The 20,258-nt window shown below is 44.4% G+C and overlaps 1 protein-coding gene across 1 annotated transcript in view; it reads left to right on the plus strand.

The window, feature by feature from the left end:
- Positions 1-16,592, plus strand: part of LOC132827435 (scavenger receptor class B member 1-like) — a 37,529-nt gene extending 20,937 nt beyond the window's left edge. Inside the window, exons 8-14 of the mRNA XM_060844123.1 lie at positions 5,483-5,601; positions 8,931-9,004; positions 10,797-10,848; positions 12,077-12,263; positions 14,555-14,577; positions 15,330-15,443; positions 15,999-16,592. Coding sequence (XP_060700106.1) covers positions 5,483-5,601; positions 8,931-9,004; positions 10,797-10,848; positions 12,077-12,263; positions 14,555-14,577; positions 15,330-15,443; positions 15,999-16,592 — 1,163 coding nt within the window. The remainder of the gene's footprint in view (positions 1-5,482; positions 5,602-8,930; positions 9,005-10,796; positions 10,849-12,076; positions 12,264-14,554; positions 14,578-15,329; positions 15,444-15,998) is intronic.
- The last annotated feature ends 3,666 nt before the right edge of the window (positions 16,593-20,258 follow it).

Consider the following 20,258-nt stretch of genomic DNA (forward strand, 5'->3'; position numbering starts at 1 on the left):
CAGACAAGTTGAGTGAGTAGGCAAACTCCAGGCAGATGCAGAATAACATGGCGGGGTGTAAAAAGCTGAAAGGAAGAGTATTATTTAAATGGTGATACTTTGAGAAGGGTGGATGTACAAAGGGATCTGGGTGTTCTTGTACACCTGTCAATGGGCAGGTACAGCAAGCAATTAGGAAGGCAAATGGTATATTGTCCTTCATTGCAAATGGATTTGAGTTCAGGAGTCGGAATATCATTATAGAATCATAGCTTCCCTACAGTGTGGAAGCAAGCCATTTGGCCCATCGAGTTCGCATCGATCCTTTGAAGAGCATCCCACCCCTCTACCCTATCCCTGTATTCTTCAAGTATCTTCTGCAGTTATACAGAGTGTTGGTGAGTGCTCCGTGCCTGCAGTATAACATGCAAGTTTAGTGTCACTGCCTCAGAAAAGTAGTAATTGCCATCGAGGGAATGCAATGACGGTTCACACGGCTGATTCCAGGATGGTAGCTTAATGAGGAGAAGTTTGTTGTGGTTCTGCTCGCCGAGCTGGAAGTTTTTGCTGCAAACGTTTCGTTCCCTGGCTAGGGAACGTTTGCAGCAAAAACTTCCAGCTCGGCGAGCAGAACCACAACAACGGATACCCGAGCTACAAATCTTCAATCAGATTTTGAGGAGAAGTTTGTTCCCCTGGACATCTTCCCACTTCCTCCAGACCAAAGGGGTAGCCATGGGCACACGTATGGGCCCCAGCTATGCCTGTCTCTTTGTTGGCTACGTAGAACAGCCCATCTTCCTAGTTACACCGGCACCACTCCCCACCTCTTCCTCCGCTATATTGATGGCTGCATTGGCGCCACCTCATGCTCCCGCGAGGAGGTTGAGCAATTCATCAACTTCACCAACACATTCCACCCTGACCTTAAATTCACCTGGACCATCTCTGACACCTCCCTCCCTTCTTGGACCTCTCCATCTCCATTAATGACGACCGACTTGACACTGACATTTTTTACAAACCCACCAACTCCCACAGCTACCTGGATTACACCTCTTCCCACCCTACCTCCTGCAAAAATGCCATCCCGTATTCCCAATTCCTCCGCCTCCGCCGTATCTGCTCCCAGGAGGACCAGTTCCACCATAGAACACACCAGATGGCCTCCTTTTTTAGAGACCGCAATTTCCCTTCCCACATGGTTAAAGATGCCCTCCAACGCATCTCGTCCACATCCTGCACCTCTGCCCTCAGACCCCACCCCTCCAACTGTAACAAGGACAGAACGTCCCTGGTGCTCACCTTCCACCCCTCCAACCTTCAGATTAGCCACATCATCCGCCGACATTTCTGCCATCTCCAAACGGACCCCACCACTAGGGATATATTTCCCTCCCCACCCCTTTCTGCATTCTGCAAAGACCGTTCCCTCCGTGACTACCTGGTCAGGTCCACGCCCCCATACAACCCACTCTCCCATCCTGGCACCTTCCCCTGCCATCGCAGGAATTGCAAAACCTGTGCCCACATTCCTTCCTCACCTCCATCTAAGCCCCAAAGGAGCCTTCCACATCCATCAACGTTTTACCTGCACATCCACCAATGTCATTTATTGTATCCATTGCTCCCGAGCCTCTACATTGGGGAGACTGGGCGCCTCCTAGCAGAGCGCTTTAGGGAGCATCTCTGGGACACATGCACCAATCAACCTTATCACTCCGTGGCCCAACATTTCAACTCCCCCTCCCACTCTGCTGAGGACATATACGTCACTGGCCTCCTCCATGTCACTCCCTCACCACGTGACGCCTAGAGGAAGAACGCCTTACCTTCTGCCTCGGAACACTTCAACCCCAGGGCATCAATGTGGACTTCACCAGTTTCCTTATTTCCCCTCCCCCACCTTACCCCAGTTCCAACCTTCCAACTCTGCACTGTCCTCATGACCTGTCCAACCAGCCAATCTCCCTTCCCAACTATCTGCTCCACCCTCCTCTCTGACCTATCACCTCCATCCCCACCCCCATTCACCCATTGTATGCTTTGCTACCTTCTCCCCAGCCCCCCCCCAAACACCCATTTATCTCTCCACCTTGGAGGCTTCCTGCCGCTAATCCTGATGAAGGGCTTTTGGCTGAAATGTTGATTTCCCTGCTCCTTGGATGCTGCTTAACCTGCTATACTTTTCCAGCACCACTCTGATCTAAACTCTGTATTAATGAGAGTTCAGAAAGATGTGAGGAGATCTGATTGAAACATATAAAATTCTAACAGGGCTGGAGTGACAAGATGCAGAGAAGATGTTTTCTCTGGTTGGGAAGTCTAGGACCTGGAGATTATAGAGTAGACCATTTCGGACGGCAATAAGGAAGGATTTCTTCACTCAAAGGGAGTGAACATTTAGAACTCTCTACCACAAAAGGAAATGGAGGCCAAGCCACTGGGTATAAGTCAAGAAAGAAACAAGATAATGTTTTATATTTTGAAGGCATCAAGGGCTGTGGGTAAAAAGTGGGAAGATGACAATGGGATAGAAGCATCAGTCTTGATCACATTGAATGTTAGAGCAGGCTCAAAGGGCCAGGTGGCCTACTCCTGCTCCTAGTTGCTATGTTTCCAAGCTTCCTGTTGTAAATGGTGAGGAGGATAGCAACAGATTCCAGCAGGACATGCAGGCAAACACATGACAAATAAACTTTAAGGGAGGGAATCGTGAAGAAGAACGCAAGACAATATAAGATAAATCATACAATTTGAAGGAACATAAAAACCTTGTGATTATACACAAAAGTCTGAAGAAGAATGTGGGATTCTTGGCTTTGTAAGTAATAATATGTTAGATATAAGTTTAGATTTTATAATTGTGTCTTTGATATTAGGTAAATATATGTTACATATTCATTTATAAATCAAGGGACAGACTCTGAAAACAAGGAAATGGTGCTGAGCCTTCACAAACACTGGTTACATTGAAGTTGGGATTTTGAGTTCAGTTCTGGACATTACACTTTAGGAATAAGGTCTTGGCTTTGGAAAGGGAGCAAAGACTCACCAGATGGGACCAGGGATCCGAGTCTTTCCTAATGATAGATTGGAGAAGCTGGGATCAATCTTCTTAGAACAGAGCAAGTTTTGAAAGTAGAGATTTTTAAGGGGACTTTAATAAAGTAAGAATAAACTGGGTGGCATGGTGGCACAGTGGTTAGCACTGCTGCCTCACAGCGCCAGGGACCTTGGGGTTCAGTTCCCGGCGACTGTGTGGAGTTTGCACGTTCTCCCCGTGTCTGCGTGGGTTTCCTCCCACAGTCCAAAGATGTGCGGGTCAGGTCAATTGGCCATGCTAAATTGCCCCTAGTGTTAGGTAAGGGGTATATGTAGGGGTATGGGTGGGTTGCGCTTCGGCGGGTCGGTGTGAACTTGTTGGGCTGAAGGGCCTGTTTCCACACCGTAAGTAATCTAATCTAAAACTGTTCCTACTGGAATAGAGTCGGTAACCAGAGGGGATAGATTTAAGTTGATTGACGAAAGGAGTAGAGTGGAGACGATGGAACATTTTTAACACAGTTTGTGAACAGTGAGGAGGAGAGCAATGGACTCCAGGAGGTCATGTAGGCAAACACACTTTTACAGAAGTGAATTTCTGAAGAAGAATGCAAATGAGAAAATAATCTGAAATGTTAAACTGGAATTAGGCTGTCAGAGGGGAACTGCGTATATATTCAGAGGGGAGAAAACCTAGGGCAGAAAGATGTGGGTGAGTGAGTGTCTCTGATTTCAGAAGTAGCTACAATGGAATGAATGACCTTCTATGCTTTCTCATTCTACAATTTAATAATGATTCATTGATCATTGAAACACAAAACAAAAGGAAAGATCATGTAAAAGCACAAAGACTAGCATACATCAGGACTCTGGAGACAGAAATAACAGCAAAAGAAAGCAAAATGATGGTAGGAATTGAGAAAAAGACTTGGGAGGAATGTGAAGATTATTACAAGTTTTTACAATGGCATTAAAATTCAAGTGTTGTCAAAGGTAATAAAGACCATTTTGTTTACTTAGAGATGTGAGTATCTCTAGTTGGGTCAGTGTTTATTGCCCTTCTCTAGTTGCTCCTTGAGAAGGTGGGGGTGAGCTGCCTTCTTGAATCACTGCAGATAGACCCACAAAGTCCTTAGGGAGCGAGTTGCAGGATTTTGACCCAGTGATAGTGAAGGAACAGCAATATATTTCCAAGTCAGGATGGTGAGGGGCTCGGAGGGAAAATGGGAGGAGGCAGTATTTGCTGCTTTTGTCCTTCCATAGGAAATGGTTGTGGATTTGAATGGCGCTGTCTTTGGTGAATTTCTGTAGTGCATCTTGTAGATAGTATACCCTGCTGCTATTGAGTGCTAGTGGGGGAGGGTATTTGTGGATGTGATGCCAATCAAGTGGGCTGTTTTGTCCTGGATGGTGTAAAGCTTCTTGAATGTTGTTGGAGCTGCCCCCATCCAAGCAAGTGGGGATTGTTCCATCACACTCCTGACTTGTGCGTTATAGGTAGTCAGGAGGAAAGAGGTGGGGCTACTCACTGCAATATTGCTAGCTTCCTATCAGTTCTTATATTTATGTGATGAGTCCAGTTGAGTTTCTCATCAATGGTAATTCTCGGATTAGTGAGAATTAAATAATGACTTGCACATCCGAGGAAGATGGATCAGTTCTCACTTATCATTGTCATTTTTTTGTATTTGTTGCAGGGTCAATATCTGCAATTCACTCCCTAACAGCATTGTAGGTCTATCTCACCTCACAAGCTGCTGTGGTTCAAGAACAAGCATAAACCATTCGGCCCATTGTAGACTGCCCCACCATGGCTGATCTGACCCAGGCCTCAACTCCTCTTTCATGCCAGGTCCTCATAGCCCTCAACTCCCTGATATTTGAAAGAACTGTCTGCCTTCTCTTTGAATACTTTCAGTGATCTAGCTTCCACAACTCTCTGTGATAGAGAATTCCAGACATTCATTGCCATCTGGGAGAAGAAATTCCTTTGTATTTCAGTTTTAACCAAGTGTCCCTTCATTTTAATTCTGTCCTCCAGTTTGATACAGTGGGTATTCTGTAAAGCCCCTCAGAATCTGATATATTTCAATAAGATCACCCCTCATTCTGCTATGAAGACAGCTCACTGCAAACATCTCAAGAATCATTAGGCTAGGCAATTAATTATCTATGAAGGAGCATCGCTCCGAAAGCTAGTGCTTACAAATAAACCTGTTGGACTATAACCTGGTGTTGGGTGATTTTTAACTTTGTCCACTCCAGTCCAACACGGGCACCTTCACATCAATAATTATCTAGGCAGATGTACCCACTTCCCTGAACAAATTAAAAGAAGGTCTTGTAGGAAAGAATTGTTGTTGCTGTGTGAATGCTTGTCTTGCATGTACAGTTATAATTCAACTGTAAAGTATTGGAGCGCTTTATTTTGGGCTGACTGTAAACTGTTCATTTTCAGATTCTCAAGTCTTCATCTCACACCCACACTTTTACAATGCTGACCCTGTGTTGTGGGAGGCTATCGAAGGATTACATCCTAATGAGAGAGAACATGCACTTTTCATTGACATCCATCCAGTAAGTAAGATTTCAGAATTATTACAATGCTGAAGGAAGTTTTCAGCCCATCGTACCTGCTCCAACTTTCTGTGCATTTTAACTTAATCTGAATCTCCTGCCGTTTCTCCTGTAACTCTGTACGTCATTTATATTTGAGAGTCATCTAATACCCTCAACTGAATCTGCATCCTCCAGACTTGCAGACAATGCATTCCTAAGTCAGTGTGAAAAAGATCTTCAAAGGCAGATCAACCAATAAAATGAACAAAACCAAATCGACCTTCCTGATTATTGACATCTCAAGGCAATCCATGTGGGTCCAATGTGGAGTAACTGAGAATAGTCTCAATATGAGAAAGAATATTTTATATTTTATTTTCTCTTAGTCTTCTCTGTTCCAAACTAAATACTTCTTGTTTTGCCTAATCTTCCTTTGTCATGAAAGTTTCTTACCCTGGGATCATCATGAGTGAATCTTCCAAACATTCACCTGGTCTTGAGTTTCTATCTGAAGTAAGGTGAGGAGGGCTGGATCAAACGTTCAAATAACCTCACAGCTGAGCAATAATGTTCTCCTTAATGTAAGAGCTCATTATTTTCTTCTAAATTGAATGGTTTCTTGCTCTGAACCTTTTAAAGCTTTCTGTTTCTGTGTTGCTCTTAATACTTTACTGTTTAAGATATATTCTATGTTTGTATTTCATTTGAATTCTCATCTCATGTATCTGTGTTGAATTTAATCTCACACTGACTGACTGTCTACTCTGTTAGCAATATTCACTTGACAAGACTTGAGATGTCCGATTTAATTACTCACTATCTGCAGATTTGCAGATATCTTTGTTACACCCAATTTCAGACCAATTCTATCAAGAGGGGTCACAGTTAACACCTTGCTCAGGAGAGCCATGGGGATTGGGGCCACAGGTGGCTGCATCTGCTGACACTGCGTACCTTGCATTGAGGTGAAGTTCTGAATTGGACTTGCAGATAGATAGCTGTATCCAACAGGGGGAGGCTGATCCAGTGTTCTGCATGTCAGTGGGCCTGCAGATCATTGGGGTGACTGGTCTTTTGGTAATCGGATCCTAAAATACTTCAGGAACAGGATTTTTCCTTGTGCCCTCTGTGATTGGGGGATAATGCCCAATTTTCCTGAATGCTATTCAGACAACAGTGCATTTCTTTGGAGATAGACTGTGTAATGAGCCGATGCTACCAAATCATATTCGGGTTTGGGAATGGAAAGGGAAGAATTAAAGCTCAGGCCACTGGATCTAAATCAGGCAAAGCTCTGCAGGGTAAACAAATGGCTAAAATTGGTGTTCAGCTTTTTCAAACCATTGCTTCGGTTTTTGTGTTATTTTAAGCTTTATTATTTCCACTCATTATTCTGTTCTAGATGGAAATGATCACAGGTTTGGAAAGTGCTGTCTAAGGATCTTACAAGAATTTCAACAGAGTTTAGAGGGTTGGGGATTGAGTTACTTGCAGCAGAATTCTGAGCAAATGTCACTTGACCTGAAGCGTTAACTCTGCTTTCTCTGCTATCAGTAATGTAAAAAGTGAGGTCTGCAGATGCTGGAGATCAGAGCTGAAAATGTGTTGCTGGTTAAAGCACAGCAGGAATCCTGATGAAGGGCTCTGGCCCGAAACGTCGAATTTCCTGTTCCTTGGATGCTGCCTAACCTGCTGTGCTTTAACCAGCAACACATTTTCAGCTCTTTCTCTGCTACCAGACCTGCTGAGCTTTTCCAAACTAGAGAGGCATGAGAAACATGGAAAACACAGCAGGCCAGGCATCATCAGGAGGTGGAGAACTCAATGTTTCGGGTGTAACCCTTTTTCAGGACTGGGAGTGGGTGTAGGGGGAGCTGCAGAGAAAGAGGGTGGTGGGGCAGAGTGGTGAAGTGGGAATAGGTGAAGACAGATAGAGGGTATGACCTGTTTGGTGGCAGGAGGAGTGGAAGGGAGTTGGGGGATTGGAAGGGAGGCTATTTGAAATTGGAGAACTCAATGTTGAGTCTTCAGGGCTGTAGGCTCCTCAGACAGAAGATGAGGTGTGGTTCTTCCAGTTTGCGGTTTGGTTTGTTGTGGCAATAGAAGAGGCCAAGGATGGTCATGTTAGAAATGGTATTAAAATGGATGGTGACTGGGAGATCTGATTGGCTCCTGCGGGCCTGGTTGAGGTGCTCGGTGAAATGTTCCCCAAGTTTACATTTGGTATCCCCAATATAGAGAAGGCCACACCTGATGCAGTGAACTAGGTTGGAAGAAAGCTGAAAATGTGTTGCTGGAAAAGCGCAGCAGGTCAGGCAGCATCCAAGGAGCAGGAGAATCGACATTTCGGGCCTGATCAGGAATCATGGAATCATAGGTTGGAAGAGAGGCAGACTGCCTCACCTGGAACGACTGTCTAGGGCCTGGGATGGAGGTGAGGGGGGAAGTGTACTGGTGGGCTTTGCATCTTTTCTAGTTGCAGGGCAAGGTACCTGGGTGTTTGGGGGTTGGTGGGGAAAGTGGCGCAAACTCAAGAACTGTCGACGGGAACGTTCCTTGCGGAAGGCAGAGAGGGATGGAGAGGGGAACATGTTCTTGGTGGTGAGGTCTAGTTGGAGTTGGCAGAGGTGTTTAAGGATGATGCATTGGATGCAGAGACAGATGGGGTGGTAGGTGAGGACAAGAGGGTCTCTGTCTTTGTTGTGTTTGGGGGATTGTTCCGAGGAATGGAATGAGGAAATGAGGTGGTGCAATGGAGGCCTGTCTGGATGATAGAGGGGAAAATCACATTAATTGAAATAGGTGAACATCTGGGAATGTCTCCTCATCTGATACAACGGAGGCGGAAGAATTGGGAGAATGGGATGGAGTTCTTGCAGGATACTGGGTGGGAGGAGGTGCAGTCCAAGTAGTTATGGGAGTCTGTGGGTTTATTGTAAACGTTTATCTGGAGTCTGTCACTGGAAATGGAAATGGACAGGTCAAGAAAGCTTTTCCAGAAATTTTTATTTTTGTTTTTGATTTCCAGCATCTGCAGTTCTTTTGATTTTATTGGGGTGTGAATGATGGTCTTTAATGAATCTGCTTCCAGTTTGAAAGATACCGAGTAAATTTCGAATTCCATCTTCTTCCTTAGACCTGTCAGCTCCTTTGGGAAAAAGAAATGAAAGTTATGTCTGACTGGATAATCAGTTTGAGTTTTAACACAGTTGATCAAAATGGGAGTAATCTAATGAAAGATCAGCCAGGTGAAAACTGATTGATGTAACTAGTTACTGAGTAAGATATGCCAATCTACACTTCATGCAAAATATTTTAAAGGCAATTTTCTTATTTTCCTCTTGCAGTTGTCTGGAATTCCATTGAATGTCTCAATTAAATTACAGTTGAACCTGTTTCTAAAATCTGCAAAAGGAATATTGTAAGTGAGTTTGGATCATTTTTGTAAACTTCTGGCTGTTTGAAGAGTGAGAGAGAGGGGCTGCAGTTTAATTTTTAAATTTATCATTGGCAGTGGCACGGTGGCATGGTGGCACAGTGGTTAGCACTGCTGCCTCACAGCACCAGGGTCCCAGAGTGGAGTTTGCACGTTCTCCCCGTGTCTGCGTGGGTTTCCTCCGGGTGCTCCGGTTCCCCCCACAGTCCAAAGATGAGCAGGTCAGGTGAATTGGCCATGCTAAATTGCACATAGTGTTAGGTGCATTAGACAGAGGGTCTGGGAGGGTTACTCTTCAGAGGGTTGGCATGGACTTGTTGGGCCAAAGGGTCTGTTTCCACTCTGTAGGGAATCTAATTTAATCTAATCTAAAATATAACCCCATCCTAACCCAAACTAGAACCACCACAACTTATCCATAACCATAATCGGCCTAACCACCTTAACCTGACGCACCCATCTGCACGGGTAGTTTTGAATTCTGAAAATTGAGTGAATGAGCGATGGGGACAGACAGATTTGTAGATGGAAATAGAAACGATTCTACAGGAGTTGAATCAGTCTGTATCCTCCTCCCAGAATCTGCAACCTTCCACCACCCACCCAGTGTCTATACCCCTTTCTCCAATTCTGTACCCTCTTCCCATTGTCCACCATCGACAAGACACTGTCAGAGGGTCAGTGGTGAGGGAGTGCTGCACTGTCGGAGGGTCAGTACTGAGGGAGTGATACACTGTCAGAGGGTCAGTACTGAGGGAGTGCTGCACTGTCGGAGGGTCAGTACTGAGGGAGTGATACACTGTCAGAGGGTCAGTACTGAGGGAGCGCTGCACTGTCGGAGGGTCAGTACTGAGGGAGTGATACACTGTCAGAGGGTCAGTACTGAGGGAGTGCTGCACTGTTGGAGGGTCAGTGTTGAGGGAGTGCTGCACTGTCGGAGGGTCAGTGCTGAGGGAGTGCCGCACTGTCGGAGGGTCAGTGCTGAGGGAGTGCCGCACAGTTGGAGGGTCAGTGTTGAGAGAGCGCTGCACTGTCTCAGTTGCTATTTTCTATTTGAACGGTTCAGAGCTGATCTGCTTTTGAGGTGGTTGTAAAAGGTTTTCCAGGCAGAGGTGGACAGTTTGTACCACCCACCCAGTATTGAAAATTACAGAGAGTATAATGGAGATTATTAATAGAGAACATCATCGAAAACTTAACGTAGGAATCTCTTCAGCCCATCTCTCCACAACAGTTGCTGCTAGCTCTTCAACTGCGGCTTGATGTTAACTTCTGCCTCAGTACCCCCCAATGAAATGGCGAAACCATGAATGTCGTCTCTGATATTCCGAAAGCTATTGGAATTGTTTATTTGGTCAATATCAGAAACGGATGCTCCTCTAGCCCCAGTTCCTACAGAACATGAGTTCTGCTTTGAAAGAGAACAGTGAGCAGGCTGATTTCACCCTGGAACAGGAATTGCCAAGATATGCAATATCACTGACTCAGTTTGCAATCTGTTGTTCAATTTAATTTGACACTGATAAAAATTACAGCCTGGTGATAACGCAGGAACATGTACTTTCCAGATGGTGCTGTCCTTTGACACCAAATAACAAATCAGATCCCTCTTATTACAATTAGGTGGTAGACAGTGTTATTTTACCTTGAACAGGTTTACCCAGGGACTCAGGAAACAAGGTCAACATAAAATTGTTGATTGTACATGTGATCGGATTCTGAAATATTTATCTAGTTTATTGTGTAACACTGTAACCTTTCCTCTTTACTCTTTTAGAATTACTGAAAAAATGCAGACTATGCTCCTTCCTTTAATTTGGTTTGATGAGGTACGTTAATCACATTTTGGTCAATTTCACCTCTATCCAGAATCATGTAGACCATGGGAACTGAACTGTTCCCTCAGTGAAGCTCAGAAACTGAAAGAAGTTGCTTGTTTTGTGTTTGCTAAATGAAAGCTAGAAAAATAGTGTTAATTATTCATTCTTGGAGACATTAACTAACGAAGGGCTTCACAGGGTTAACTGACAGAATTACCCTGGTTCCCTCGGGGGCAGTTGTCAATGGGATGGGATGGAATAGAAAAAGCCCTTACTTGCTCTTCCAACAGAAATGTAAACCCTTTGAAAGCGGTAACAGTTGGTACTTCTGACCAATTGTTCAGAGATGTTACGACACATGGCTCAACAGTTGGGATTGGGTACTCTGGCTGAAAGGTAGGTGCAAAATGGTAACCTGCCTGCAATCAGATTAACCAGTAGGTGCTGGGATTAATCACAACATCTGGGGAGTCTGACCAGAAAACCTGTGACTGATTGACAGCAGTCAGCGTATGAACTGATCATGGATCGGCACCACTCCCCCACCCCCCAACCATTTCTGCAGGCTCTCTGTATATCACAATAGGGTATTGTGCCAGTTACTCTGCTATCTTTGTGGTGCTGGTGATGAATATCATTTTATTTTGCTGCAGCTCATTCCATACACGTACCACCCTCTGTGTGAAAAAGATGTCCATCAGGTCCCTTGTAAATCTTTCCCCTCTCACCTTAAACCTATGGTCCCTTGTTTTGGACTCCCCCACCCTGGGAAAAAACCTTGGCTATTCATTCTATCCATGCACTCCATGATTTTATAAACTCAGCCTTGAGATAAAAACTCCAGCTTATCCAGTCTCTCTGCATAGCTCAAACCCAATAGTTCCAGCAACCCCTTTTCAGTTTAACAGCAAACTTCCTATAGAAGAGTGTCTAGAATTGGACAAAATATTCTAAACGTAGCCTCACCAATGTTTTGTACACCCATAACATGATGGCCCAACTGCTGCACTCAATGCACTGACCATTGAAGGCAAGCATGGCAAATTATTTCTTGACCCGCCCCCGTCTACCTGCAACGCCACTTTCCAGGAACTATGTACCTTCATCCCCCGGTTTCTTTGTTTGACAACATTCCACAGGGTCCAGTAACGTGATTTCCTTAATAGTGAAAATCAGAATCAATGTCTTTTAGTGTGTTTATCAATTGATTCATGTTGACAAATTTTGTTTCCTTCAGAGTGGAAATATTGATGGTCAAATTCTAGACAATTTTTACACCTTCATGGTGGTCATACCAAGGGTTCTCCAATACGTCCAGTTCATCGTGCTTGGACTTGGGGCCCTGTTCCTCGTTATTGCTGTGACTCTTGGAATTAATCTTCTGCAAAAGGTGAGGAAAATGAATAGCCCATGGAACTCAAATTGTACGTGCATTAGCAGCTTTGGCAACTTGCACCAAGAAATTCAATTTAAATACAAGTATAGTTACCTAAAATTGATTTTAAATGCAGAAAAAATAATATTCTCAAGCCTTAGACTTAGACAAAACATAAAATTAAAATAATATTGCAGTGAATAATGTAAATATTTAAATAAGGACCAATAAGTTTATATTTGGAAACTACAAACATAATATGAGAAATGAATGTGCTTCTATTAAAATTCATATTGTGAAGAGAACTTATTTTAATAGTTATTCACTCTCAGGATATGGGTATCATTGGCTGGGCCCAGTATTTATTGCCCGTCCCTAGTTGCCCCTTGAGAAGGTGAGGGTGAGCCGCCTGCTTGAACATTGACCCACAATGCCCTTAGGGAGCGAATCCCAGAAGTTTGATCCAGTGACACTGAAGGATCGGCGATATATTTCTAAGTCAGGGTGGTGGGTGGCTTGGAGGGAAACTTGCAGGAGGTGGTGTTCCCATGTCCTTCCAGATGGAAGTGGTTGTGGGTTTGAAAGGTGTTCTTGAAGGATCTTTCGTGAGTTTCTGCAGTGCGTCTTGTAGATAGTACTGAGCATCGGTGGTGGAGGAATTGGATGTTTGTAGTGAATGTGATGCTAATCGAATGGCTGCTTTGTCCTGGACAATGTGTTATGATTCTCACAACTTTGAAAAACATAATTAGAAATTCTGCTTGATAGCTGAAAGAATGAGTAAAAAATGAGGTCTGCAGATGCTGGAGATCACAGCTGCAAATGTGTTGCTGGTCAAAGCACAGCAGGTTAGGCAGCATCTCAGGAATAGAGAATTCGACGTTTCGAGCATAAGCCCTTCATCAGGAATCAGGAATAGAGAATTCGACGTTTCGAGCATAAGCCCTTCATCAGGACAATGTTTCACATTGTAAAACTTTTACTATAACAACCAAAATAAGAGGACTATTGACTATAGTTTATTATTGACTAAATGTTACTGTTGTGGACAGCTTAAACTTTAAATCAGAAAACTGATTTAAGAGAAAAGAGCATTTCCTTTTTAGTATTAACACAACTGAAAAAACTACTTTAGATTATATGTTAAACTTCTACTAAAGTATCAATCAATTTTCCCAGAGCCAGGGGGACTTGCGAGCTCCTAAAGGATCACTTCTATTTCTTCTTTTCCTTTCAAAGCCTGGAAACATCGATTTCAAGGCTATCCCTCACAGTTCGGATTTTTCCTGCTGTTTCCTGCTCTCATCATAAGCTAGGCAAATCTTTCCGGCTTCACTTCAAATTGTCATGAATGTAGACTTTGTAATCTGAGTGTGAGCTCACAGCTGCTATCCTGTGCAATAAATCACTGTAAGTCTCAGGCATCTTCAGATCCTTCTCTCCCAGATTATAGCAGAATGCCTGGGTCTCTGAGTTTCAGGAAGAGCTTAGATTTTGAGAGGGGAAGGGTTTCTATCTCCATGGCAATGTGAATTGCACGGACCTTCTCTCAAGGTAGAATTGCTGATTAGCTATCATCCACATCCTGACTCTTCCTTTTATCTTGGAAGAAAATGTTCAATTTAAAGTACAGCTGTTTACAGCCTTTCTCAATGCCTCTGAGTGACGTTGGAGACGACCCCCCCTCAGTCTAATGATTGGAAATTCAGATGCTGCTGCCATTGTTCCCAAGTCTGAATACTTAAGATATTCTTCTGAGCAAAATGTTCTGGGATTTTCTCTAAATTTTGAAGACCAGTCAGTTCACAGGTCAACGGCAAAAACAACTCACATGATAGTCTTCATTTTACCCTAATTTAACAGTCTAATCCCAAAACATAACAATCTTAGAACTGCAGGTGGCCTCCAATGGCAGAATTGTCATTGGAACCAGGCTCTGGTGTGAGTTGGGGAAGATTTCTCAGGGTCAGATAAGCAGAGAGCAGTCAGGGAGGTACAGGATGAGGTGGGGATGTGGTCAGGAGGGAAGGATAAAGGAGCAAATGTAATCATCGAGCTACGAGGACGTCCACATGGGACAGGATACCCACATAGAATCTCCAACCCATGTCCAATACCAGACGCACAGCTGAAACTTCTGGACATGGGTCTGGCACTAGACACCTCCCTCTACCCCTCCCCCAACCCCACCCCCCACCAAACCACAGTGTGTTAAAGAGCAGTGCAAGGGCCAGGTGGTGAGGATGAGTGAAACTCATAATGCCCATTCATTGGTCACTTCTAAGTTCCAACAGGATCATGTGTGGGCAGATTGTCTTTCTGCCCTCTGCCCCACTGTAGTTTGGGCAGGTCAGGGGTTGCAGGTATGACAGACAGATACAAGGCATGAGTTCTCACCCACCCTCTTCGCCTGACCCTATTGCAGATTGACAGCATAATTCCTGTCCCAATATATGTGTTAGGAAGATTTGTTGTGACCCTAAATGGGTGAACAACTGCCAATGGTGAGATAAAATTGTTCTGGAATTCTCTCCTGGAACACTAGTCCACTTTTTTATCATCTTTTGCAACCCTCCTAAACCGAATTATGATCAAACTTTTATTAACTCATTATATTGCCCCAATCTTGGGGACCTTTGTTTCGTTACTGATCTTATATAACACACCTTTACTTTTGTTCCTGGTGTCCCTTTCCCTTTGCTTGACTCAATTGGACAGTTTTGTGAGCAGATCCTAGAAAACTGATATGAGAATGACCCTGAGCTGTTCAGTAGTGTTGGCACTGAAATGTTAATCCAGCTCTCACTGTCTGCCACCACTCTAATCTAAACATAGGGCAATTGGATTTGCCCACAGTTCAAAACACCACCTTTTAGAATACAACACGTTGAGGTTGTGTAAAACAGAAGAGACCAAATTACAAACTGTCCAGCATTAATGATACATTAATTAAAAATCCAGCACTAAGAATTATACAATTAACAAATTGATGACTCATTGTTCACATTTCTTCTGTTCATGTCCAGGCTGCTCACAGTAAATGGGATCTGGATTGGGATTTCCAGAAAATGAATTCTCACCTTGTTTTTCTCGATTATTCTGGTTTCTTTTCTAGAACAAAGATAGAAAGTCAGTCACAGAGTGGATTAGTGATAAATCTACCCCTTCTGGAAAAGCCCCAGTTTTGGTGTGTGCCAATGAGAAGCTGAAAACTGAATCGCATTTCGAGGTGAGTTTTAAACTTCAGCCCATTTCCTCGTCTGGATTGAGGAGAGGTGTTTGAGAACAGGCAGGAGCGAGGGTGGGAGGGAGGACATGAAGGGAGGAAAATGGGGTGGTTCAAAGAAGTTTGATGAGGTTTAGGCATTGGATGTTTGAGGGGGTTTGGAATAGAGCTTTTAGGGTCTTGGGTTGAGGTCTCAGCAGGTTTAGGATCCATTGTTTGGGGGGGGTTTCAGGGCATTGAGGAGGTGCTGAAGGAGTCAGCTTTGGATGGGCAGAGGAGGGGGCTGAACAGAGTGGGGAGAAACATTGTGTCCGTAAACATACTTGGGGTTTGGAACAGTGAGATGGAATTTCCAGTTGCTGCTTCTCCAAGTTCACTGGATAATTTATTACAAAGTAAAAGTCAATTAATGCATTAAACCATGATCACTTCCATATTTTGCAGTATGTCTGAACTGACATTTTCCACTAACAACTCCACTAACATTCCAAATGTCTAACATCTACCACAAAGTTTAATTTCCTTCTGAATGCCCCCCTCCTCTGTTCCCTTCCCCAGTGCTATTGTGACCTGGTGACCCCCAAACCTCTAGTGTTCCATCACCCCCAGAGCTCCGTGCCCCAATGCTCCCAGTGTCCTTTACCTAATTGCCCCAGTAGCCCATCACTGCCGGTGTCCCATTGCACCCCCACACGTCAGTCCCATGCCCCAGTGCTGTATCATCTCGTGTTCTATCACCTCATTCCTCTGAACCTTATGCCCCACCTGCCCCAGTGCCCCACCTGCCCCAGTGCTCCACCTGCCCCAGTACCCCACCTGCCCCAGTGCCCCACCTGCCCCAGTGCCCCATCTGCCCCAGTGCCCCACCTGCCCCAGTGCCCCATCTGCCCCAGTGCCCCACCTGCCCCAGTGCCCCATCTGCCCCAGTGCCCCACCTGCCCCAGTGCCCCATCTGCCCCAGTGCCCCACCTGCCCCAGTGCCCCACCTGCCCCAGTGCCCCATCTGCCCCAGTGCCCCATCTGCCCCAGTGCCCCACCTGCCCCAGTGCCCCACCTGCCCCAGTGCTCTCTATGCTCCCAGTGTCACTGGTAAATCTCATCTTTCTTTTTAGCACCTTCAAAGCCGTGAAGAAGAAAAGAAGAAAGTTCTAGAAGGTTGCCTCACAACATTTACTGAGCTAGGATTGCTAAATGATGAACAAAATGAATTTGGAATCTGAACTGATTGCCATCATGTTGTTCTCTAACTTTTGCTAAAATATCAAAAATCTCCAATCTCCCGATAAGGTTACAGAACAAAATTATAGGAAATCTTAACCAGAACTGTGTCTATCTTAAAGAATGTCAATGAGCCAGTGCAGACTTGTAAAAGGCAGGTTGTGCCAAACGAATGAAAATTAATTTCTGTGATGAAGGAACAGATGTGGTGGATATTGTCTATATAGATTTTAAGAAAGTGTTAGACATGAAAAGGTGGTTTAACAAAACTGTGGTTATTGGAAATGGGTGGTTCATCATTCAATTGGATTTTTAAAAATTGGGTTAAGGACAGAAAATAGTGAGAAGTGGTAATTAGCTGTTTTTCAGACAGGAAAATGGAATTCTCCAAGGGTCATGGTTGGGGTGATGGCTCTATTTAACATGTACATAAATTACTTGGATATCAGAGGACAGAGTAACCTTTTAAAATTTGCCAATAATATCAAACTTGGAACAATGGCAAACTGTGAATACAATATCAATCAGGGGCCATAAGCAGGTTAGAATGGACAGGCATATGGAAGTTTAGTAGAGGGTGTTCTGAGGGAGATGCCAGGTACAGTGTTGTTACACAGGGAGTGCTACTGATCTGGCACATGCTATCACAATAGTTTCGAAGTGTGTGGTGCTGGAAAAGCACAGCTGGTCAGGTAGCATCCGAGGAGCAGGAGGACGTTCCTGATGAATAGCTTATGCTCAAAATGTCAACTCTCCTGCTCCTCGGATGCTGCCTGACTGGCTGTGCTTTTCCAGCACCAACACTGATCTCCAGCATCTGCAGTCCTCACTTTCTCCTGTCACAAGAGGTTGGAATGTAAACACATCCTGGCCACTTATCTCCCCCATGATGCATTTCTGATGCCAACATTGGCAAATATAATGTTTAGATGATGTTCATCCATCGAGGTGAAGGTGAAGATGTTCATTCTCCAGGCTGTTTGGTTAGGTTCCAATGGGTTTGTCAGGGACAGAGGCCAATCGGGGACGGATCTACTGAATATAGGACAGGAACTCGGGTAAATGACTGAGATTGGGACAAGTTGTTGAAAATGTGTTGCTGGAAAAGCGCAGCAGGTCAGGCAGCATCCAAGGAGCAGGAGAATCAACGTTTCGGGCATGAGCCCTTCTTTGGGACAAGTTGTTTGTGAGTTCTGAGGGAGATGTCCGAAAGCAGTTCTTTACACAGCCAATACAGTATTGAGAATCTCAAACTCACTGCACATGAGAAGGGAGGAATAATTGCAAAGGGAAATTAGTTGAAAACTTGAGAAGAATCAAATTGCAGGACACGGGGCAGTGCAGCTGAATGGGACTGAATGGTTTACTCCCCAAAGGGATTAGAGACATAACCAACTGCAGATGCTGGAATCCAAGGTAGACAGGCAGGAGGCTGGAAAAACACAGCAAGCCAGGCAGTTATACTACAAAGAGGTGGCAAAAATGATCTCTTTCTGCACCATTATCCCTGTCCCTGGACACTGTCTGAAATTAGTCAGTCTCTTCACAAACTTGATTTCACATTTGACCTTGAGGTGAACTTCTAATCCTGAAAACATCATCTGACTCTGCCCAGGTCTCAGTCACCTCCCCTGTTGAAGACCTCACTCAGATATTCATTATCTCTCATCCTGACTAGTTCAACATGCTCCTGGCCTCCCACATTCTCTCCTCTAAACACTTGGGCTCAAACAAAACTTTGTTGCTCATGTCTTCATTCATACCAAGCTCTGTTACCCATCACCCCCTGTGCTCAATAACCCCCCCGTTACCCATCATTCCTGTGCTCATTAACCCCCTGTTGCCCATAACCCCCTGTGCTCATTAACCCCCGTCCCCATCACACCCGAGCTCATTATCCCCGTTACCCATAACCCCCGTGCTCATTAACCCCTGTTACCCATCACCCCCTGTACTCATTATCCCCGTTACCCATTACCTACTGTGCTCGATAACCCCCGTTACCCATCAGCCCTGTTGCCCATAACCTCCTGTGCACATTAACCCCCATTACCCACCACCCCCGTACTCATTATCCCCGTTACCCATCACTCCCTGTGCTCAATAACCTCCGTTACCTATCAGCCCTGTCATTCCATAACCCCCTGTGCTCATTAACCCCCTGTTGTCCATAACCCCCTGTGCATATTAACCCCATTACCCATCACCCCCTGTGCTCATTAACACCCTGTTGCCCATAACCCTCTGTGCTCATTAACCCCCGTTACCCATCACCCCCTCTGCTAATAATCCCCATTACCCATAACCCCCAGTGCGCATTAACCCCTGTTACCCATCACCCCCTCTGCTAATAATCCCCATTACCCATAACCCCCAGTGCTCATTATCCCCGTTACACAATAACCCCAGTGCTCATTAACCCCGTTACCCATCACCCCCAGTGCTCATTAACCCCGTTACCCATCATCCCCAGTGCGCATTAACCCCGTTACCCATCACCCCCAGTGCTCATTAACCCTGTTACCCATCACCCCCTCTGTTAATAATCCCCATTACCCATAACCCCTTGTGCTCATTATCCCCATTACCCATCACCCCCTGTGCTCACTAACCTGCTGTTACCCATAAACCCTTGTGCTCATTAACCCATACTTGTTCCCAACGACAGCTCGAAATAAAAAAATTCATCCAGACTTCAAATCCCTCCATGATCTTATCCCTCTCTTTGTTGGGAACTCTTCAGCTTCACAACTTTCCTCGGTGTCTGTACTCCTTTAATTCTGGCCTTTTGTGCATTTTCATTTTTAATCTCTCTGCTATCGGCAGCTAATCTCTGAAATTCCCTACCTAACCTTCTCAGCCTCTCACTCCTGCTTTAATCAGTTGGTCATCTGATCTAATTTCTCCTAAAAATCATATTTTATTTAGCAAAATGTCACATTTTATTTTGTAATATTCTTGAGATCACCTTGGGATTTTTTATTTTGTAAAGGTGCTATATAAATGTTGTTGTTATTGTCTGCCTCTCTGACTGTGACTCCTATTGTCAAGCTGTGAGCCTCCTCCAGGTTCAGGGCTGGTGGCTGCAGCTCCCATATTCCGATCAGAATAAAAGCAGGGACAGGCCATTCAGCCCTCTGGTTTGTTTCACAGTTCAATAAGATCATAGCCGATCTCTTAATTTCACCTTCACATATCTCACCTCCCAAATCTCTTCATTCCCAAAAATCTGTTAATTTTAAAAAAATTATTTTATGTGATGCATGCCACATGCAAGGACAACGTTTGTATCCCATCTTACTATTTATTATAATAAACATATTCTGATCACAGGTTAACAATCGTGGACTGTTAAAACTCTAATCCCCACCCCTTTTAAAACTCCACATATACAGTCAGACACAGACAAGCCAAAAAACATTGGTGTTATGGATAGACAGAAAAACTTGGAGGCAGCAATTCCTCGGGTCATCCTATTTCTCTCCAGGATTTCACCTTCTTCAATCTCATTTCTTCTGGTTTTCTGCATTTCCTTGTTAGAGGCACAGCAATTGATATTAACTGCAAAATTTCTTAGGTACTGGTTAAAGGCCAGAGATT

The sequence above is a fragment of the Hemiscyllium ocellatum genome, chromosome 24 (assembly GCF_020745735.1).
Source record: "Hemiscyllium ocellatum isolate sHemOce1 chromosome 24, sHemOce1.pat.X.cur, whole genome shotgun sequence".
NCBI classification, from domain to species: domain Eukaryota; kingdom Metazoa; phylum Chordata; class Chondrichthyes; order Orectolobiformes; family Hemiscylliidae; genus Hemiscyllium; species Hemiscyllium ocellatum.